Here is a 22,804-nt window from a genome sequence, read left to right on the forward strand (position 1 = left end):
GCCCCCTAACGCGTGCGCGTGACCGAGCGGCCTAGCACCTCCCTTTCCCCCGCTTCCACCACTTCCGCCCTCGAGATCACGTCTCACCGTGGGTTGGTAGAATCGGACCGGCGCATGCGCAGTGAGAGGATCGCGGTCAAAATCGATTTCAAAATTGCTTAAAAGACAAACTCTAAGAATGGGATCTAAGAGTTGTAGTGACTAGCTCAGCAAAAACGCAATTTTGACGCCGAATTCGATTGTGACGCAGTTGAAATTGGCCTCTCCCTACGGCCCCCCCCTTCACACTTCCGTCCTGACGCAGACGCGAGGCCGCCTTCCGCACTGCGGAGGCGTCCTTGGCCCTACCCTAGTCTGTTTCCTGGAGCATGCGCGGTCGCCTTTCCAGCCTTTCTTCCTTTGTGCGTACGTCAAGATGGCTGCCTCCGTATTGAACGTGTTGCTGAGGCGCTTTTTTAGCATTTCGCCCTTCAGAGGTGCCTACGGAGTTCAGGTAACTCCTTGGGGCACATTTTGTACAACCCGAATTTGTCTGTACCTTTTCTAGGTCGTTGCTCCACTGCTGGGAATCCAAGAGCGGAGACCTTCCCAAGTGCTTATGCCTTGGCTGTCAAGGCAACGCTTTGCTTCCACCACCCTCCTCCTTCCCCTCTCATTCCTCAATGCACCGCGCGTTTTCTGATCTCTAGTCGCGGGTAAAGATCCAGGGTTGGATGTCATCCACTTCCCAAGTTTCCATCTTGGCTGACTAATTAAGCGATGGAATGGACCCCTTGGCCATACACTAACTGTTAACTGTATAGGTGGTGTCTTTGGGTTGAGAGACACTAACTTCAGCCAGCCCTGCTATCTCCCAGTAAAGCCATAATACATTCTCATGACCTGGGACCAGTTTCTCGTCTCTTTATCTCACTAAATCAGTTTCTTATCAGAGCATACATGAGAGCTTAACTTTTGATTGATCTTTCCCTCCAGCCTCACGTACTCACCACCCAGGAGGTTCTTGGCAGGGCAGGTTCTTGGTGGGGCAGGGTGAGATGGGAAGGCTTGCCCAACTGCCACTCCCTAAAGTGGGACAGAAAAGTGGTGACGGGGTCACCACAGAGTTAATTACAGGCCTGGCAGCTTTAGTGGTAGCGTTAGGACTCAAGTTTGTTCTGCCATATGGAATGTAGACCTTCAACTTCTTATAAGGCTGGGCAACTCAGTGAATTGGGATTGGATTGAGTTGAGAATCACGTCTTTTGCATCCCCTTCCTGCCACACATCTTAACTCCAAGAAGATAGACATTCTCCCTTTTCCTCCACTAGACTGAATTCATCTCGGAAAGCACGAATACCGTGTATGTGCCAGGTTTTTGAGTTGTCTTTTGAAATAAATTTGCTTCCCAATCATCTATCTTAGTTATCTTCTAATGTTACCTTTTCTTTCAAGATCCAGTTGGGGGTAGGCATAGTGGTTGTTAATGTAACTTTAATCCCCCGCAAAGTGCTACCGTGTACAACATATGCCAGCTGTATTCCATTAACCCAGTGGGTGTGCATTGCCCTTTCTCCCTGAAGCGTGGGCAGTTGGCAATAAACTAGTCAGGTCTTGTCCTTGAAGTCGTTGTCTCATTTCCCCTCTGCCCCTCCTTTTATAGGTTCCCCTCCAGACTCTTTGCACCAAAGCCCCCCTTGAGGACGATTCTTTGCCCCCAGTTCCTGTTTCCCCATATAAGGATGAACCCTGGAAATATCTGGACTCAGAAGGTACTTCTAAATGGGGATGCGGAGGGTCAAGTGAGGTCTGAAATAAATGGACAGAGACAACCTGCCTCCCCCGCCCCCCAGGAATAACTTGTATGGCCTTTCATTTCAGAATACCAGAACCGCTATGGTTCTCGCCCTGTTTGGGCTGACTACCGTCGCAACCACAAAGGTGGAATACCCCCACAGCGGACTCGAAAGACGTGTATTGTGAGTTTCTGAGAGTGGCACGTGGACTTGGAGTGGGGCTGGAGGTCATAGGGACAGCGACAGCAGTACTTTTTCTGACAGGGCTTTGAACACCTTTACCTGACAGTTTCTTCTCTCTACAGCGTGGAAATAAAGTTGCTGGGAATCCCTGCCCCATCTGTCGGGATCAGAAGTTGCACGTTGACTTTAGGGTAAGGAGAATCTTTTCTCCAGGATAAAGACTTGGAGCCTCTTTGCAATGCTAAAGAGGTTACCTTAGGTGCCCCACTCTTCATATCCTGGTGCCCCTAAAGTCCATTTTGTATTGACTTTCTGGCAATATAAAAACATTCCTCCTTCCAGCCTTTTGCCCTCTACTGTGTGTTATACAAAAAAGTTTCATGCCTTGCCTGTGAAATTTACAGTCTGAATTGGCAAGAGAAATGCTTGTTTCTAATGGGAGGGTAAAGCCCAAAGTTTCATTTATATTAATCACAGTTGTTAGCAAGTAGATTGGACTACTATTTTCCTGAGATTTTCTTTATTTCATTGTCATGCTGATGTTTGGTGGCATGCTGAGACTTGGGGCTGGAGGGCAGATACATGAAGCAAGGTGTAACCTAGTTCTTTTTACAAAAAACCTTCATTGTGAGGACAGGACTAGTTCCTTAAAGCATTCAAAAACCTTATAAAGATGCTAATAGAAAAATGCTCTTCTGTGCCTGCAGTATTACAAGGTATTAGAGCAGAAGCTGAATCGGGAGTTGGAGGGCGTTCCTGTGTGAGTCAGCAGATGGGGGGGTCTGACTGCGCTCAGGTTGTGGAGGAGTCCAGGAGATACTTCTCAGTTTCAGTTGTGTATAATTGGTTACCCCAAAAAGGTTATGGTCATTTGTGTACAGTTTGTAGCAAATTGCATGACTGGGAGAGAGAAAGATAACAGATTGAATAGTGCAGATGATTCTACCTGCCATTCCACTCTGCAGGTATACCTGCTTTTTTGGGGGGGAGTCTCACCACCTGTGATTGATTGCTGGCTGGGAGTCATTCTAATAATTAAATCTCTAAAATTGATCTTGGTAAATGTATACATTACACAGCATATTTTTCTATAAGTTAATCATTTGTAAATGCACATTATAACATGTACTACCATTTTCTGGGTGATTTCAGGGATTTGCCAACAAACTGTCCCTAATTTGTTGCATGAAGAGCTGACTTTACAACCTAACCCCTGCAGAAGAGAATTCTGAGTCTCAGTGACAGGATGTAGGATGTGCATGTGAAATGGTTGGAAGGCCAGGAAAGGGGAAAAGTTTGCAAGAATGTGTTCAGTAAAGGGATGAGGCTAAAACTGGGACATGAAGGAAGGTAGCACCTGGAGAGACGTAGAAGGGTCTAGGTCATCTGTGTGGGTGTACAGGGATTGTGCTCTTTTAGTCTCTAATTGTCTTGCTGCTTTTCCTTCTCTCTCGTTTCTCCACCACTTTTACCTACAGAACGTGAAGCTCTTGGAACAGTTTGTCTGTGCCCACACGGGTATCATCTTCCACGCTCCATATACAGGTCAGCCCATCATCCCCGTCACCACCAGAATAGCTTTTTCTTACAGTACTACTTATATTTATTAAGACAGATAACAGGTATTTATTTGGTGGCTCCTACTAATGGCTTAAAAAATGTGATGAAACCTTTTGGAAATCTTGGCCTAATGGGGATACTCACATGCTGAAACAATTACATGTGGACAGAAGACACAGGCAAGTACCAATATAAGCAAACTATCTAAATGGAGCTCTTAAAAGATGAATGGTGCTGATTGCTTCCTTCCTATAGGGTCTCTTCACTTTTACAGAAGGCTTTCTCATTAATTGACCTTTCTTTTATATGACTGATAATTCAGTTGGATTTCCCAAATTTGGTGTAGGGAGAGGAGAGGAATGAATTGGGCGATTGGGATTAACATATAAACACTAGTATGTATAAAACAGGGAACTAAATAAAAATAAAAAATTCCCTGGCATTCCTGGAAGCCAGGAAAGATTTATTTTCAAGCAAAAAAAAAAAAAAAAAAGATCTATTGTCTAACTACAGCCACAGGCTAAATCTGGCTCATTGTCATGTCCATTTATTCTTATATTGTTTACAACTGCTTCCAGGCTACAATGGCAGAGCTGAGGAGCTGAGACAGACTAATATATGCCTAAAACATATGCCACAGTGCCTCCAGTATGTGGCCCTGTACAAAAACATTTTGCCAACACCTGCTCCAAAGCAAGATATATTTGCAAAGAATGATCAGAATCCACCCTTTTGGGGGGTGGTAGCATGATCAGTGGAGTTTGGTTTGTCGAGAAGTTTGGTTTTGGGGTTTTTGTTTGTTTTTTGGCCACACCACACAGCTTGTGGGATTTTAGTTCCCCGAGCAAGGATTGAACCCAGGCCCTCGGCAGTGAGAGCAAGGAGTCCCTAACCACTGGACATCCAGGGAATTCCCAGGGAATTTTTTGTTGTTGTTTTTAAGTTTTCTCAACTTTATTGGAGTATAATTGTTTTACAGAATTGTATTAGTTTGTGCAGTACAACAAAGTGAATCAGCTATATGTATACATATATCCCCATATCCCCTCCCTCTTGAGCTTTCTTCCCACCCTCCCTGTCCCACCCCTTTAGGTCTTCACAAAGCATCAAGCTGATCTCCTTCCAAGGAGTTTTTAAGAAGTATTCTATAGTCAAGCTGTAAAAGGCTGAAGGGACTATTTTGCTACTTTCTCAGATCACCTCCCACAAATCTGAAACCCTTTCTTCCTTTATTGAATCTTTATCTGTGGATTGTCCAACTTAGCCCTTTTAAGTAGCCACACTTGCCCTTCAAAGTGTGTTCTGCTCCCTCTTGAAGCCTTTACCGTTAAGTGGCTTCTCTATAGCAGCCAAACCTGCCTAAGTCTTCATCCTGGTTCTCAGAGAGAGAACGTTCTTCCCACTGGGCAGAAGGGGAAACCAAAGCTCGTGGAGGGGTCAGGGGAATGGGGTCATTAGGTAGAGCCAGGTCTTCCAAATCTAACCCTCTGTCACCATACAGAAGCAGCTGTGTTCTTTATTTACTGTGCCTTATAAAATGATCTCTGAGTTACCTTTTTTCTCCCCACAGGGGTCTGTGTAAAGCAACACAAGAAGTTGACCCAGGCCATCCAGAAAGCCAGGGATCACGGTGAGCATGAGGAGCCCAGGGCAGTTTTCTTAGGCATAAGGAAGGAGACTTAGGGATGGAGGGTGGATATAAATGCTCCCACCTATCTGAGAAGGTAGCACCCATGTTCTTCCAAAGAATCTCTTCATCACTCCACTGTCCCTCGTTTCCTTTCCTGAGTCTCTTACCTTGTCATTGTCCTGTCCCTTCATTCTTCCTTTCTTTGCCTTCTTATTTTATAACTGTGGGTCCCAATGCCATGTCTAAATCATAGGAGGAGCTTTGTATAAATGTCTGACCCTGGGCTCCATGACACGTCTGCACAAATGAGGAAAAGGTGCCCCTCTGTTAGGGTAGATGCAGTTTCATAGCCCTGGTCCAGGACTGCACAGTTTGGCAGACAAGAGCCTGAGCAGCATGTCAGCCCACACTTGCCCCCTTGGCCAGTTGCCTTTGTGTGGCATACCACATGCATAAATGCACCGGTGGTTCTGACGGGTCCCTCCCTCCCTTTATAGGTCATTTTCCTTATTGTCTTAATCTGAACGACGCCTCCTCCCTTCCCTGGCTTTCTCTGTCTTCTGTCCCCCAGGTCTCCTCAGTTACCACATTCCCCAGGTTGAACCCCGGGACCTTGACTTCAGTACCTCTCATGGAGCTGTGAGTGCTACTCCGCCTGCCCCCACTCTGGTGTCGGGTGACCCCTGGTACCCATGGTACAGCTGGAAACAGCCCCCAGAGAGAGAGCTGTCCCGCCTTCGCCGGCTCTACCAAGGCCATCTCCGGGAAGAAAGTGGCCCTCCGCCTGCCTCAATGCCCGAGGTGCCCCTCACAGCCCCAGCTGAAGCCTCCTCCACTGAGCAGGCGGACCCCCAGCATTCTCTGTAGGAGCGGTAGACTGGGAAGGGAGCTGGAGGGTCCCTTACACAGTATTTCACCCTGAAGAGCTGTGTCTACTTTGTGACCAGTGGCAGTGGCAGGGCCAGGGCCAGAGAAAGGAAATGATTATTGGTGAAAGGGATAAATACATCTGAGGCTGAGGGAGGGCTGAACAGATGTGTATGGGAAACCCCAGCCCCTATATGTTGTAAATAGATGTGCTATACATCCTGTTACTGTTTCAGACCTGTGCCAACTGGGTTTTTCCACAATAAAGCTGTATCCTGTCTCTGGGCTACATTTCGGATGAATGCTATGGGGGGTGGGGAGGGTGGGGTGGGGGTGGGGGTAAGGGGTGCTGCTGTGGGGAGAGGAGAGGTCAGGCTCGAGCCCGCCCAGCCAGTGGACTCTTGGAACCAGAAACTACCTGGGATGAGCAGCTGTGCCATGCTGTGATGATCACTTGTGGCCCCCTGTGCCCGAGGCACAGTGTTAGCACCAAACCCAGCTGTTCACTGAGGGGCTAAAGGGTTGGGAATGAGACACTAGGCGTGAAAAAAATGCGTTGCTATGGCGCTTGCTGCCGTGGGAGGCAGGGATGGCATGAGTGGCGTTGCTAAGTGACAGCTGGTCTGGCAAGAAGAACGGGGTCACCAGGCCGGCTGCCGGGATGCCGGCGAGTGGGTGTGGGTGGGGATGGTGGAGGGGGGCAGGGGGCGGGGCGACCCCCGCGGGCGAGGCAGGGGAAATAAAGATTGCGGTGGGCGGGACGGTGGGGGGGGCGGAAGTGACGTCGTGTGGGGCGGGTCCGGCCGCGCACAATGGGCCATGGAGTTCCCGTTCGATGTGGACGCGCTGCTCCCGGAGCGGATCACAGTGCTGGACCAGCACCTACGGCCCCCGGCCCGCCGACCCGGAACCACAACGCCGGCCCGGTGACATCTCAAACCTGCCCCACGGCCCTTCTCTCGCGGTTCCTCTCGAAACCTGATCCAGGCACCACGCCCCCTTCTCTTAGACTAGTGACCGCTCCTTTTGATGTCCTGGCTCGCCTTTTTGGTGACCTTTGACCTTAGACCTAGTGGGGTTGATGTGGGGCTTGTATCTGTTACCTTTCCCCTCTTGGCCCAGTGTGTTTTCCCAACCAAAGGATGTGGTAGACCTGCTCTTTCTGCTTGCCCACAATAACTTAAAGGGAGGAGGGGAGTGTACCACACTGAAAGAAGGTGTGGCAAAAGTTTGGGTTCCAGAAGAGTGGGTTGGGAAGTCAGATTGGAAGACTCCAAGGTAAACGCAGAGGGCCTGAAGTACTGAACTGGGGTTGCGATTATGGCCCAGGTTCCCAGGCAGTGATTGTCCAGGACCCTCTAATTCAGTGAGTATCTGACTCTTGATCTCCTCTCTTTCTGTAGTGTTGATCTGCAGCAGCAAATTATGACCATTGTAGATGAACTGGGCAAGGCTTCTGCTAAGGTATTGGGGAGTCTACATGAAGTAAAGGGGATGTCTCTCTGGGGACAGTTGGTAAGGGAGGCCTGGGTCATTTGGAAGGGACTTGTAGAAAGTCTCTCTTCAAATTCCTGGCAGGCCCAGCATCTTCCTGCTCCCATCACCAGTGCATCAAGGATGCAGAGTAACCGCCACGTTATGTATATACTCAAAGATACTTCAGCTCGACCGTGAGTGCCAAATGCTCTTCTGTCCTATACTTAATTCCTCCCTGCTGCAACCCCTCTCCCTTTTTTGACTCTACCTCTTCCAGATAGTTGCTCATTATTGGTATTTTCCCCATCCTACAGGGCTGGAAAAGGAGCCATCGTTGGCTTCCTTAAAGTTGGATATAAGAAACTCTTTGTACTGGTGAGTGTCATTGGAAACTGAAAGTTCATATGCCTTGGCTCCTGAGAACAGAAGTGCTGGAGGTTGGAAGGTGGCAATGATGTCTGGGTCCTAGAAGGTCTTTGTTGTTCTTTTACCTCTTAGGATGACCGTGAGGCTCACAATGAGGTAGAACCACTTTGCATCTTGGACTTTTACATCCATGAGTCACTTCAACGCCATGGCCATGGACGAGAACTCTTCCATTATATGCTGCAGGTATTACTTATCTCTTCACCAGTTCATCCAAAGTGGAGCTCAAAGGCCCCTTGTCCTGAGTCCTTCCAGAGACCCTGCCTCCCACCCCCCCTCCCCCATGTTCCCATATCCTTCCCAGGTGCCTGGGTTCCTGTTGGCCTGCTTTCCCCACGCCTCCTCCTACCCTGAGTCTCCTGTTCCCTGCAGAAGGAGCGAGTTGAACCACACCAACTGGCCATCGACCGACCCTCACAGAAGCTGCTGAAGTTCCTGAATAAACACTACAACCTGGAGACCACAGTCCCACAGGTTAGAGGTTTCAGAGAGTAGATCCCCACTGAGCATTCCCACCGAATTTATTTATTATTTGGGAGCAGAGAACTGGAAACCTTCCAAGCTCTCCTTATTCCCCATTATACAGGACTTATTTTTACAGCTAAGCTCTAGCGGGGGATGGGTACCATCTCTGTTCCTGCAGCTATTTCACGCTCATCTATTTCTCTTCTTCACCATGGGCTGTTGTGTACACCTGAAAACATGTTTATGCCCCAAACACAGTCCGCTTATTTTCAGCTCCTCATTTTCACATAGGCTATTACTTAGTCAATCAAGATTTAGTAAGGGCTCAGAATAATATACATCGCATGTCCTCGGAGAGATTTGGTCTATTTGGGGGAAGGCGGTTTGTTTATAAGTAGATGCGATATAATGTTGCTAATGCTGTCCGTTCATTCAACATATATTTATTGAGCACCTGGCACTGTTCTGGGCTCTACGAATATAGATAAAACAGATAAAAGTCTCTCTTCTTACGGAGTTTATATTCTACTTGGGGAAGCAGACAAACATAATAAACAAGTATATACTATGGTTGACGATAAGTGCTCTAGGAAAATGAGAGCAATTAAGAAGGCTTGGGAGTGCCACAGTGAGGACGGGAGTGTGTGGGGTTGCAAGTTTAAATGGGATAAGCAGGAAAGGGCTCACTGAGGAAGTGTCACTTGAGTAATAACTTAAAGAGGTAAGACTATGAGCCACGTAATATCTGGAGGGGGAGCATCCTGGGCAGAGGGAACAGCTAGTGCAAAGGCCATGAGGTGGGAGTGCGCCTGGGAAATTGGCTGGTGTGGCTAGAACAGCATGAGTTGGGGGGAGTGTGGTCGATGAGATCAGAGCAGTAATGGGGGAGGAAAGTCACATAGGGCCCTCTAGGCGATTGCAAAGACTTTGGCTTTTACTCTAAGTGAAAAAAGGAGAGCCATCGTAGGGGTTTGAGCAGAGGGAGAATATGTTGTGACTTAAATGAGAGCACTTTGCCTGTTAAGAATAGGTAGTGCAGGGGTGAGGGTACAAGCAAGTTAGGAATCAACAGTCCCGATGAAAAATGGTGGTGGCTTAGACCAAAGTGGCAGCAGTAGAGATGGTAAGGAGTGGCTGGATTTTCGGTATTTTGAAGTTAAAGCAAATAAGGTTTCTTGATAGATCGTTTGTGAAGAAAAAAGAGGGAGTTAAGTGTGATCCCAAAGTTGTTGGCCTGAGCACTTGGAAGGATGGAATTGCATTAACTGAGATGGAAGGTGGAGCAGCTATGGGGGGAAATAGCAGGAGTCCATCTTGAATATGTTAATTGGAGATGTCTGTGATGAGCCCCGGTTGAGGAAACAGTTGGTTACTTCCCTGGAGTTCAGAGAAGAGGTTTGGGGTGGAGAGTTCTCAGCACACGTAGGGTATTGAAAGCAGTGAGACAGGATGAAATCGCCACGGAGTGAGTGTAAAGAAGTGGTCCAAGAACTTGAGCCCTTGGGCACTCTTGGAAAGTCAGGAAAGAGAAGAAGCAGCAGATGCAGGCGAGGAGTGACTAGTGAAGTAGATGCAAACTTAAAAGTAAAGTGACCTGCAAGGCCAATGAAGAAAGTGTTTGCAAAAGGAAGGAATGGCTTACTGAGTCAAATGCTGCAGATCAGTAGGGTAAGACGAGGTCTGAGAATTGACCATTGGATTTAGCTGCCTGAGGCCACTGGTGATCCTGATGAGCGATTTCAGCGCAGTGGTGGGTGGAAGCCTGAATGGAGTGGGCTTAGGAGATTGAGAAGTTCAGAACTGGAGGCAGCAAGAATAGGCCACTCTTTTAAATGCTACTTTAAATTGAAGAGAAATAGAGCAAGAGCTAGAGAGGGATGTGGATCAAGAGAGGGTTGATTCTTTTCAGTTGCATAAAAATGAACAGCATAAGAATGACTCAGTAGAGAAGATTTGATGATGTCAGAGAAAGTGAGGAGAATTGCTGGAGCAGTGTCGTTGAGTGGGCTTGGGATTGGGTTGACAAGTGAGCCTTGGATAGGAGCACGGACAGTTAATCCATTGTAATGTGCCTGAATGACGTGCTTACAGAGGAGGCATAAGGTGAGTGCCTCCCTGGGTAAAAAAAGGCTTGACTTAATCTTGAGAGGTGTTTGTCAGGGGGACAGAAGTGGGCAGGCTAAAGTGCTTTTCATGTAGGAACCTGCATGAGCAAAACCAGAGCGATATTCATCTACCTTTCAGGGCACTGCGAGCAGTTTTGTTTGGCTGGAGTGGTGGGCATATGTTTGTTGGGGGAGGATGAGGGTGGGTGGGCTGGTAGACATTACAGCAGGGTGAAGGCAGGAGATAGACAGGGTCTCCTTAGAATGTGCTTGCAGAGTAGGACATCATTTTTCCATTAAGAGGCAGCAGAGAGCAATGGAAGGAACATAGTATCTGGCATGAAATGTGTTACCCAGGCAACATGTAAGAGCAGGGCAGTATAGAGTGTAAATAATAACAACTGATGTTTCACGAGCTCTGTGTGGTATCTACATGCATTATCTCTGTTGATCCTTGTACATTTCTTTGAGGTCGTTGCTATTATTGACCCCATTTTGGGTTTATACAGATTGGTGACTTGACCAAGTTTGCACAGCTAATAAATGTTAAGAGTTTGAATTTGAACCCATGGCCCACTCTAATGACTACACTGTATTCCTGGCTGAAATGCCTCAGCTAGAGTCAGGAGTCTGGGATTTGAAACCCAGTTCAGCTACTTGTAGCTACTAGGCTTTGGGCAAGCCATGTCTCCAAGCACATGGAGGGTTAGGGTATATACCTAACAGCAGAACTGCTGGGTCATATGGTAATCCTATGTTTAACTTTTTGAGGGACTAAGAAACTGTTTTTCCACAATGACTGCAACATTTTACATCCCCATCAGCAATGTATGGTAGCTCTAATATCTTGGCATCCTCACCAAAAGTTTTTTCCTTTTTCTTTTTATAATAGCCATAATAATTATTAGGCTGTGAAGTTGTATCTCTTTGTGGTTTTGATTTGCATTTCCCTAATGACTAATGATGTTGAGCATTTTTTCAAGTGCTTATTGGCCATTTCTCTATTTTCTCTGGAGAAATGTTTATTCAAGTCTATGCCTATTTGTTTTTTTATTTATTGGCTGCATTGCATCTTTGTTGCTGTGCATGGGCTTTCTCTAGTTGCAGCAAGCGGGGGCTACTCTTCGTTGCAGTGTGCAGGCTTCTCATTGCAGTGGCTTCTCTTGCACAGGATCTAGGCGCACAGGCTTCAGTAGTTGCAGCACATGGGCTCAGTAGTTATGGTGAACGGGCTTAGTTGCTCCATGGCATGTGGGATCTTCCTGGACCAGGGATCTAAACTGTGTCTGCATTGGCAGGCAGATTCTTAACCACTGTGCCACCAGGGAAGTCCTTAATAGTGTCTTTTGACACACAAAAGTTTTTACTTTTTTTTAAAATTTATTTATTGGCTGCATTGAGGGTTCATTGCTGCGCGCGGGCTTTCTCCTGTGGCGAGCAGGAGCTACTCTTCCTTGAGGTTCGCGGGCTTCTTATTGCGGTGGCTTCTCTTGTTGCGGAGCATGGGCTCTAGGCATGCGGGCTTCAATAGTTGCGGCACTTGGGCTCAGTAGTCGTGGCTCCCGGGCTCTAGAGTACAGGCTCAATAGTTGTGGCGCACGGGCTTATTTGCTCTGCGGCATGTGGGATCTTCCCACACCAGGGTTCGAACCCACGTCCCCTACATTGGCAGGGAGATTCTTAACCACTGCGCCACCGGGGAAGTCCCAAGTTTTTACTTTTGATGAAGTCTAACTAATTTTTTCTTTTTGTTGCTTGTTGTTCTTTTGTTTTGGTGTCATATTTAAGAAACCATGTCCAAAGTCATCAAGATTTTCCTCAATGTTTCCTTCTAAGAGTTTCCTAGTGTTAGGTCTTACATTTAGGTCTTTGATCCATTTTTAGTTATTTTTTGGACCAAATTCATTATCTTGTATGTAGATATTCAGTTGCCCAAACACCAGTTGTTGAAGAAGCTGCTTTCCCTATTGAATGGTCTTGGCACCTTTGTTGAAAATCATTTGACATCAGAATTTAGCTTTGTCGTAAGTTTTGACATCAGGAAGTGTGACTCCTCCCCAAATTTGTTATTCCTTTCTTAATCTTGAAGATTATTTTGGCTACTCGAGGTCCTCTGCAATTCAACTTTAGGATCAGCTTGTCAGGGTCTGAGATTTTGACTGAGTCTGTCAACCAGGACAGGGAGGCTGGCTTTTGTTCCTCCCACTGTGGTTTTTCTAGCACAGGGTTCTATATGCAAGTATGTGCTGAGTGGCTGAATGAACAACTATATTTTGCTTGTTTCGTCTTATAGGTGAACAACTTTGTGATCTTCGAAGGCTTCTTTGCCCATCAGCATCGTAAGTTTTCTCATCTTGTGTGTGTGGGTCAAGCAGTTGGGGTGAGGGGAAGGAAAGAGGTGGATTCTTGGTCCCACCGGCCCCCTCACTGAGGGGCACCACCGCTTCCTTCCTCACAGGGCCCCCTGCTGCCTCTCTGAGGGCAACTCGACACTCTCGTGCTGCTGCGGTCGATCCTATGCCCGCTGGTAAAGCTGCAGTGAATGGGTGGATCTGTAGTGCTGTGATGGCTAGTCACCCTGGAGGCCACTGGGAACTCAGTGCGATCTGTGGGCAATTTGGGAGAATTCTAAAGCAACCCAAGTCCCCAGCAGACATTACCCGTTTCCCCTGCCCTCATGGGAGCTCAGTGTACTTTATATTTGGCAAGACTTTTATCTAAGCAAGCTCATTTGGGAGCCTGTTTGACAGTTGACATTGATACAGTCTCTTGCTGCTTCAGGCCCATCAAAATAGGGCCAGAGTCATGTTCCTTCTTAAACGCTTCAGGCTTCTGTCAGCCAGTGAGGGACAGGCAAGTGCAGTCAGCCCTTTCGCTTCCAGTCATAGAATAATGATATGAATCATGCAAAGCTTAAATACTAGTTTTAGAAGATAACACTCAGAATTTGTAACATTTCCAACCAAATAATGAAACTGATCTGGAGAAACCAAACCTAGGAAGTACTGAAATGCTGCCCAGGTTCTGCGTTCCATTCTCATCCACACACGTGCTCCCTGCTGAGCTGAGCCCCACTCGTTTCTCCTCCTCAAGGCCAAGGGGCACAGCCTTCTGCTGGCTGTGCTGTGCGTGCTTGCACAGAAAGGCCCCTTCCTGAAGGAGCTGGCTCTGTGGCTAGCTCTCCTCCGTGGCCATGAAACAGAGTCGCCACCACCCAGACAACAATCTGTCATTTTTGATTAGCATTTACCAGTGTCAGGCACGGAGAGGCCGTTCACATCCGTGCCTGCCTCTGATGTCCGAGGCTTCCCCCATCTAGCTCCTGCTGACCAAAGGCTGTGAGAGGGAGAGAGAGCCAACAAGGACGGTGAGGACCAGGTTTACGGGGAGGGGACCCTAAAGCTTAAGTGGATCTGATTGGCAGTCTCTCATTTGCCACACGTGATGGAGAAAGAAGCTCTTGAGAGGGAAAGGGAGCGGCAAATAGAGAAGTGAGGAGGCGGGAGGCAGAGCTTGGACAGTCCATTAGCCTCCCATTTACTCTGTCTGGTAACTCCTCTCCAGAGATGTCTGTATTTTTTCCTCCCCTAATAAAACATAAATCTCTTCCTATCTTTGCACCGGAAGGAGAGGTTCTGCCCCACCCCAACCTCCCTTGACCTCTCCAAAGTAATTCCTGATTAACCAAGGGCTTTGTCCGTCTCATCTAGAGGGACCTGGGGTCCTCGTTGGCCCGGCTGGGACCATTCCACTGCCCCAGAATCCCAGGGGGGCCTGACAGCACCGACAGTAAGAGCTTGCCTCCCTTGGCTGCCCTTCTCCTGCACCTCCCAGGCCCGGAGTCTCCCCCGGATCTTTCCCCCAACTCTGCATTCGGCCTACTCCTTCTGGCTCTCCTCAAAATGCTCCGGCCTTCCCCCCAAGTTCCCTTTTGGTGTGATGGCATTGCCGCAGAGCTGCTTCTGCGGTGGAGCTGAAGTCTCCTTTCCCAGGAGGAACTGTGGTGTCAGGGATCAGGTTCGGGGTCGTGGGGTAGTGGCCGGGAGGAGGGGTGCGAAGTACGCCTCCTAATGCTTACCTTGCCTGTGTCCTCTCCACTGCCAGCTCCAGCAAGGAAGCTGCCACCCAAGAGAGCAGAGGGAGACATAAAGCCATACTCCTCTAGTGACCGAGAATGTAAGACTGGGGTAGGGGGTGTGGGCCGGGGTGGGGAGGGGGGCCTTAACCCAGGGGAAGGATTTGTTCTCTCTAAAGGCTCTGATTTCTCTTTTTTTCTACCCTACTCTTTGCTGTCATGACTCTCTTCCCTTTCCTTTTTCTTCTTTCTCTGTCTTGCTCTTCTTTCTCCCTCTCCCCAGTTCTGAAGGTAGCTGTGGAGCCCCCCTGGCCCCTGAACAGGGCTCCTCGCCGTGCTACACCTCCAGCCCACCCACCCCCGCGCTCCAGCAGCCTGGGAAACTCACCAGAACGGGGTCCCCTCCGCCCCTTTGTGCCAGAGCAGGAGCTGCTGCGTTCCCTGCGCCTCTGCCCCCCACATCCCACCGCCCGCCTTCTGCTTGCTGCTGACTCGGGGGGCAGCCCAGCTCAGCGTCGCCGCACCAGGTAATAGGAGCTGAAGGGTTGGGCAAGCTCACGACTGTCAGACAGCCTGTTAGAAATGGCAGAGGGCCGTGTAAATCCATCAGAGACATGAAGCAATGGGACAGGAGGATTGGAGAGTCCTGGAACCTTTCAAGAAGAATATATTGGAAAATATTTATGGGAGTGGTCTGGAAGTAAATTACAGTGAAGTAGCAGAATAGGACTTCATGTGGAGTCTAGGGACTCTAGTTTAAGTGAGAGTTGGGTGGAAGGGTAGGAAGAACACAGATCTGTTGGGAGGGTGACTGAGCCTCTAAGATTGGAGAAATCGTGGTTTAACACTTGCTGGGAAGGGCCAGGACCTCTGACACAGTTTGGGGAGCCACTGGCCCTGGGTCAGTGCCTTGTGTGGCAGGAGCCCATCCCGGCAGGCAGGGGGGGCCTCTCCTTTATTTCTCTCCCCAGCTTTCTCTTCACCTCTGACTTCTCTTTCTGTTTTTCTCTCTCCCCCATTTTCCCTCTCCCCTCCTCCTGTCCATAACATCCTTCCACAGCTCCCTTCCCCGCTCTGATGAGAGTCGATACTGAGAGACAGTTAACTCCCTCCCTACCCTGGGAGACCTGGCGAGGGCAGAGACCCCTCTCCCTGAGAACCCCAGCCCCGATCTTCCACCGCATCCCCCAGCATCTAGGGAAACCTGGCAGAGCCCTTAGGATTCCCTCTTCCCCTTTCTTGGACAGCTGGGTTGTCAGGGCCCCAGGTGGCCCAATACTTTGTAGCTTTTCTTACCATGGAAAGCACCCCTTCTCTCCTAACTTGGGCTCTGAACAACTCTCCCACACAACAGCCCAGTTTGCTGCCAGACGTCTTGGTTGGGCAGCTCCTACTAATTACCCAGAGAAGCACACTCTTGCTTGCCGTCAGATTCTAGAACACCACGGACGGTCCAAGGGCCTCCTCTACCAGGTTAACCTTTAAAGAGTCTTGTCCGTGGAATAAATCCTATAGTCCCGCTACACTGTCTCTTGGTAGCTCTAATACTGCTTTGTGCTACCAACCACAGCTACCCTGTCAGTCTGCTGACGCCAGCCAGTGAGTGAGCTCTGTTTTAGAGCAGTCCAGTCAGGTAGGATGAGGACTTACCAGCTCCCCAAGGGATCCACTCAACGTTGCCAAACCCTTCATCTGCACACGTTTTGTGTATGTGTATCCGTCTGGGAACCCCCGAGCTAATGTCTGCTTTGGGGCTTTAGACTCACCACACTTCTACAGACACCACCACTTCCCCCAGGTCCAGGTTCTGTGAGGGAGTTTGTTTCTTGGCAGTAGATCCCAGTAAGCACCCTAGGATCACTCTTAGCCAATTTTCAGAAGCTAAACCTGAGTCTCAAGGCTCTATTAGCTCCTGGAATACCCTCTCGCATCCATCCCTCCCCAGTAGCTAGATGCTGATAGATTCCTGTCTTGTGAGATTGTCTTGAGATGATGGGGAAGCTCTTCCTCTGGCCTTCCTTTCTTCTTTCCTCCATAGCAAGAACCTTCTTCCCTGCTGCATACCCAGGGTATAGAACATCCCTCCCCTCCCTACCCTCTGGATGTGTGCTAGTTCAGGTTCCCCTACTGTGTTCCCCCAAATCCTTGGGAGCAGGATCTCCCTCTCTTCTGATTCACTCCTTTTTCTTCTCCCTCTCAGTGTTGTCTGAATAAAGTGTGAATTCCTTTGTGTTTTTTAAATGGACATTTTCAATGAAAAAAAAACTACAAAAAACAACCCCAAACAAACCTTAAGGTCTCAGCCTCATTTGTGCGTCACCCCTTATTTTCCTGGGATTTCAGGACCTCTGTCCCTCTCTCTTCCTCCCCTCTGAGATCTGCAGCTCTTCCAGCAAGGAGTCTTAGAGCTCCCCTTGCAGGATCTGCTGTCTGCCAGTCCCCTTCTTCATTGCTGGATCTTCTGCGGATTCGGTCTCCTCTCATGTAGTCGCTGGATCCCTCTATGTAGGCTTCTATATCTACTCCTCCATTCTCTCCAGAAACCTCTAGCTCTCCATAGTAACTTCTCCCCTTTACCCCAGGCCAGCCCTTGCTGAGATGTGAAGATTCACTAACATCTCTGGGATCCACTAATTGCCTCTTGCTAACAATCCCCTAATTGTTTCCTGGATTCCTCTTTCCACTCTGATTTCCGGGCCTCTCCCTCACTAAAGCCTTGGATCTGTTTCTCAAGACAACCCTCTTCCTAAATTCAGCCTTGCCACTCCCTATTTCCCTCTGGCGGAGGTATCCTATAATTAAGGTAATCATGTTTTCCAAACCAAACATCAGGACACCTGGTCCAACAAATTTTTTTTTTTTTTTTTGCTTCTATGTGAATCTGGTTTTTGTTTCTTTTGGCCACAACGTAGCTTGTGGGATCTTAGTTCCCTGACCAGGCCCCGACCAGGGATCAAACCTGTGCCCCCTGCAGTGGAAGCATGGAGTCCTAACCACTGGACCACCAGGGAATTCCCCTGAATCTGTTTTTATGACATGATTTCAATCACACTTAGCCTTACTTTTAACACATTACCTCAAGTATAAATAATAAAGCAGCAAATCAGGACTGCTCCAGAAAATCTTGGGGTATAAAATGAGCTGCCTTCCCTTTCCTGGGGCACAACTTAGGTTAAAACCCCACAGGAATGAAAACTACCCCTCTCTCTGTTCCTGTGCTGTTCCTTTTATTCTCCTCTGATTCCCCCATACCCACTCATCCTTCATCCTGTAGCCTCTTCCCCATCATCTCACATTTCTTCTACAGCGGAACTCCCTCAGGGCTGGTAGCCCAAAGCTGCAGCTATAGCCGCCACGGGCGGTTGAATTTCTCATCCCCCAGTACAGGTAAGTTATTCATCTCCTTACCTTCAAATCAAGTAGGCCATATTCACTACCTACTCTGGCCTTCCTATACACATGCCTGGTATTTCCACAGGCAACCAAGAACTGAAGCAGGGGGAAGAGGAAACAGAGAATAGGTGAGGTCTGAGCCCTCCCCTGCCAGCTTCCCACCACCTCTGACTCCTTTCCTAACGTCACTCTTTGCTGCTTCCTCCTCCTAAATCTCACTCTCTCAACTGGATGCCAGCTCCCCCCACAGAGCCTTGCACCTAACATCCTACAAGCCTCTTTCCCCATAGGTTCAACTCTGGTGCTTCCCTTTGGCACTCTGAGGGGTTTCAGGTTTGGACATAACGCTAATGGTTCCAGCCTCATACCCCATCATATATCCTCTACACAAGAGCCAGACAGACTTTGAAGAAGCTGTGATCTTAATTCTCACTTTAGTACCCCTGTAACCCACTCTCCATCTCCCTCCCACCTACTAGGTGTGCCGGTGAGGAGCAGGTCTTGTCACAGCACGGGTCTGGTGGGGAACCCATGCACACAGTTCTTCCCCAGGCCCAGGCTCCACCCGCCCAGTCCTGGACAATGGGTGGGGACATGTTCAACGCCAGGTTCATTCGAAACTTGCAGGAACGTCGCGGCACCAGGCCTTGGTGACGGCAGCCCCCTCTCACACCTTCAAAGTCAGTATTATTTCTCTCACACAGGACCTAGCCAATGCCCGCCCTCACAATGAACGTATTCATTCATTCATTCACTCGACAGGCTTTCTTATCAGTGCCAAGTCATTTGTATTTTATTTTTAACCAGAGCAATAAAGTATTTATTTTTATCACGAGAGTTACTGAAAACTGCGATTGTCATTATTTCCATCCCACCCCTCACTCTTGGCACGCCCGGTTCAGCCCCATCATCGCCCACTTGTGCGCAAGCGCCGCAGGTGAACGCGGTGCTCGAGGCCGCTAATTTACTGCGCAAGCGCTCTAAGGCAGCCGCCGCTCCGGCGCGCGCAGGCGCACTTACTGCACAGCCAGCGCCTCACCGCCGCCCTGGAACCCGCCGCAGTGCGCAAGCGCGCAACATCTCCGTTTCCCTCCCCTTAGCCCCTCACCCCCCCTCCTTTCCCCTTCAAGGAGCCGGCTCCGGGACGCGCTCACCCCTGCGAGGAGGCCGGAGGCCGGACACGGGAGGCGCTGTCTCCATTCCCGGAAGATCATGTACCAGCCCAGCCGGGGGGCGGCCCGGCGCCTCGGCCCCTGCCTCCGGGCCTACCAGGCTAGTCCCCAGGTGAGAGCAGAGGCGAAGCGGGAGGGGAGGAGAGGGGGCGGGGAGAGACCCTCCTCAGAGCCGGCACGTGGGGCGGAGCGCGCGCCCCCCTTTCGCGCAGGCGCAGTGGCGGCCGCAGCGCTTTCCCACCTGTGCGGGGAGGCGAGTGGAGGGGCGAGGGGTCGCGGGGCCTGGAGGGCGGGGTCGCGGGGCCTGGAGGGCGGGGTCGCGGGGCCTGGAGGGCGGCGCCGCGAGCCTTGTAGAGCACGGAACATCGGTCTCCCTGGTCTGCGGGGGGCAGGTGGGGTTGAAGCTGGGGCAGTGGGGCGCGTCCGCATTTCGCCCGCGTCTCCGCGGTTATCTGTGCCTGGAGGTGATTTGAAGGGCAAGGGGCGGAGAAGTTCGCGGCGCCTCCGGGAGCAGACCAGACCGACCTGCGGGCCGCGCTCTGCAGCCCGCGCATCTTGCACCCGGATAGCGGTCCCGGCGGGAAGGCCGGCCCGGGTGGACCCGGTTCGGGCCCCTGTGCCCGGGTGGGCAAGATGGCCACGCCCCCGGCGGAGACGGCGCCTCCGGGACACCGTCGGGGACAGAGGTACCCGCGGGGCCCGCCCGCCCGCCCTCCCGATTATGAGACCCCTTGGGGAGGTTCCTTGGAAACGCAGGGACTCGGGTCAGGCCTGACTTTGGGTGACCTCCCCGTCATCGCAGTTTCAATATCGCAGTAAACCAGGGGCATGAAGGCCAGCCTTTAACAGTCTCCTGGGCTTTTTCGTGTCATTAGAGTTGCCCGAGTAATGACCTCACTGCTTTGCAGGCCTCAAAGTTTTATTTACATTTATTATCTCATATAGTCTTCATAATAACTCTGCGTGGGTTCATTGTCCTTGTTGTTAAAAGAGGACATTTATGGGAAACTCAGGCTGAGGAAATGAGAGTGCCTAAGGTTACATGATAGAATTGGAACTCAAGTCTGTTAGTTCCAGTTGGATGTTCTTTTCTCTATACATCTCCCTCACACACTCAGGGAGTTGTGTTAGAGGCCCCATCATTTCATCCACAGTACAAGACCTGTTATTCATTCATTTGTTCATTTTTCAAATATGATTTATGATTCTTGCTATAAGAGAGGCAGACCTGCCCCCACCCAGGTTTGGAATCTTAAACGTCTAAGAGTATTTGTTAATGTCTGGGGGAGGTCTTTGCACTTATGTCATGGGAAAGTGTTTCCTCCTGTTTTAAGCAGAGATGGAGATGAATTTTTCCTCTAGTAATTTCATCTTTTCTGTCAGAAGGAGCAGATGGGATTGGAAGCTTGTTAACAGGCAGAGTTTGGCTGGAGGAGCATTAGGGAGCTGGATTCTTATCTTTTGCCCTTTTGTTCTGCCTCCTTAGGACCAGCTTTCTGCACGGGCGCTACCATTCCCACCCCTTTGGCCTCACTCCACAACAACCACTTCTCCATCTCTGCCTCTTTTCTGGTCTCCCCCTCCCCCAAGCCCTCCCACCCCGCTGCTTCCTCGAGCTCCCTCACTACCTCTCCCTCAGGTCCAAGCCCTCACCCCACCATGGGTGGTTCTCCCCCCAGGAAAGGGGGAGGAGGGACCAGGACCTGAGTTACATAGCGGCTGCCTGGATGGGCTTAGGAGCCTATTTGAGGGACCTCCCTGCCCCTGTCCTGGGGCTTTGATACCTTTCCAAGCCCCTGGGACCGCCCACCCTTCCCCTGCCACTCCATCAGGAGATCCCAGTATGGAGGAGCACCTGGCTGTCATGTATGAGAGGCTGAGACAAGAGGTAAGTCAGTTCAAAAGTGGCCTCTGTCTGAAATGGGAAGGGATGTAGGTAGTTCTTAAAAATAAAAGATTAGTCAACTAGATTTTCTTGGAACCATGAGGCAGACATAGAAATATGTTAAAAATATTTTCCAAGGGAAAGATACTCCTCAGTTTGGATCAGGGAAGTTAAACATGGGATGAGATGACCTTTCACTCATGAATAAGGAGATGTTAAGTATAGAAAACTGGAAAATAGGATCATCTTTTCTTTCCTCCTGGTCTGATGCTTTCTTCTTCCACCTAGCTTCCCAATCTCTTCCTTCACTCCCACGACCACACTCTCTACTCATCGGATGTGGAATTCATCAATGAGATCCTGAACATGCGTACCAAGTGAGAATCCACGAACCGTTAGGGCCTTGGGGAGGAAAAGGACCCAAAGCTATTTTCACTCATTAGAGAATGTCCTAGGCTGCTTCTCACAACTGTTTTCCATCTGTCTGTCAGAGACCAGTTTTTCTGATTCTGCCATCATGAGATTTCTTTCCCCTCCCTTCCTCCTAGAGGCCGGACATGGTACATTATGTCACTGACCCTCTGCCGCTTCCTGGCCTGGAACTATTTTGCACAGCTTCGGCTGGAGGTTCTACAACTGACCCGCCACCCTGAGAATTGGACCCTGCAAGCCCGCTGGCGGCTCGTGGGGCTGCCCATCCACCTACTCTTTCTGCGTTTCTATAAGCGTGACAAGGAAGAGCTTTACCGGTAAGAGAAGTGAGGAAAGAAACACACTGCACTCAATTTCTTAATCTTACCCTTTGGGGAATCTATGGTCTAGTCTCCTAGACAATCCTCAGTCTACCCTGACTTGACTGCAGGCTCCTTGAGGGCAGGATCTTGTTTTTGTCTACTTTAATATAACAAAAATAGGGACTTTGAACATATTAGGAAGCTTCTGGACTCAGTTTCTTCATGTACATTACCTGGCATATAGTAGGTACTCAGATACTTATTGAACTGATGAAAATTCCTGTCTTATAAGTTGTGTCTCACAACCTTAGGTAAAGTACGTGGTAAATTTGTGGCACAGCGTAGAATCCCAAGAAATTCTTAGGCTCAGTCCAAACCAACTGTTCCCAAACTTTGCTGCACAGTGGAATCATCCAAGGATTCTTTTAAAAATATTGGTGCCAGACATTCTGATTTACTTGGGCCAGGGTACAACCTCAAGATTTTTAAAAGATCCCCAGGTGATCTAATATGTAGTAAAGTTTAGGAACTACTAGTTTAAACTAATGCTTGAATTAAACTTTGGGACCAGTCACCTTCTCCCTTGGTGATCTCCCTTCACCAGGACCTATGATGCCTATTCCACCTTCTACCTGAATTCCAACGGCCTCATTTGTCGCCATCGCCTAGACAAAGTGAGTCCCAGACTGGGTAGGGGTGGGATGACAGGATAGAACATCCCACCAGCTGGCATTAACCTTTCTCCTGCAGCTGATGCCTTCACACTCACCCCCAATGCCCGTGAAGAAGCTGCTAGTGGGAGCCCTGGTGGCTCTGGGGCTGTCAGAGCCAGAACCCAACTTACACCTGTGTTCCAAGGACTGATCAGGAACTGGGGCAGAGGCAGCACTGAAGACTTTGCTACGCACAAGAGGAGGAGGCGGAGGCGGCCAGAGACCTCAGGAGCCAGCTTCCTCCCCTCTTCTCTCTCCTCCTTTACTTTCCATCTCATGCTGTGTAAAGCTGCTGTGTAATTAACTTGTAAATAATAAAATCTAAGTGAATATGTGAGATCAAA

At 49.4% G+C, this 22,804-nt stretch overlaps 2 protein-coding genes across 2 annotated transcripts; both read left to right on the forward strand.

The window, feature by feature from the left end:
• The first annotated feature begins 51 nt into the window (after window positions 1–51).
• MRPS18B (mitochondrial ribosomal protein S18B) lies at window positions 52–6,304 on the forward strand. The gene is made up of 7 exons (XM_057700627.1): window positions 52–493; window positions 1,644–1,752; window positions 1,862–1,959; window positions 2,082–2,150; window positions 3,438–3,504; window positions 5,090–5,149; window positions 5,721–6,304. Exons 1-7 carry the CDS (start codon window positions 416–418, stop codon window positions 6,014–6,016), a joined length of 777 nt encoding a protein of 258 aa, XP_057556610.1. The 5' UTR covers window positions 52–415; the 3' UTR covers window positions 6,017–6,304.
• Window positions 6,305–6,800: 496 nt separating this feature from the next.
• LOC130831137 (uncharacterized) lies at window positions 6,801–22,793 on the forward strand. Its single transcript, XM_057698839.1, is given in 19 exon segments — window positions 6,801–6,942; window positions 7,420–7,480; window positions 7,595–7,686; window positions 7,807–7,867; window positions 7,991–8,104; window positions 8,291–8,392; window positions 12,782–12,827; window positions 12,947–13,015; window positions 14,593–14,664; window positions 14,847–15,090; window positions 17,871–17,950; window positions 18,042–18,084; window positions 19,087–19,615; window positions 19,617–19,814; window positions 20,615–21,016; window positions 21,302–21,390; window positions 21,562–21,762; window positions 22,352–22,421; window positions 22,498–22,793. Coding segments are annotated over 19 exon segments (2,694 nt in total). The 5' UTR covers window positions 6,801–6,835; the 3' UTR covers window positions 22,612–22,793.
• The last annotated feature ends 11 nt before the right edge of the window (window positions 22,794–22,804 follow it).

The sequence above is a fragment of the Hippopotamus amphibius genome, chromosome 11, assembly GCF_030028045.1.
Source record: "Hippopotamus amphibius kiboko isolate mHipAmp2 chromosome 11, mHipAmp2.hap2, whole genome shotgun sequence".
NCBI lineage: Eukaryota > Metazoa > Chordata > Mammalia > Artiodactyla > Hippopotamidae > Hippopotamus > Hippopotamus amphibius.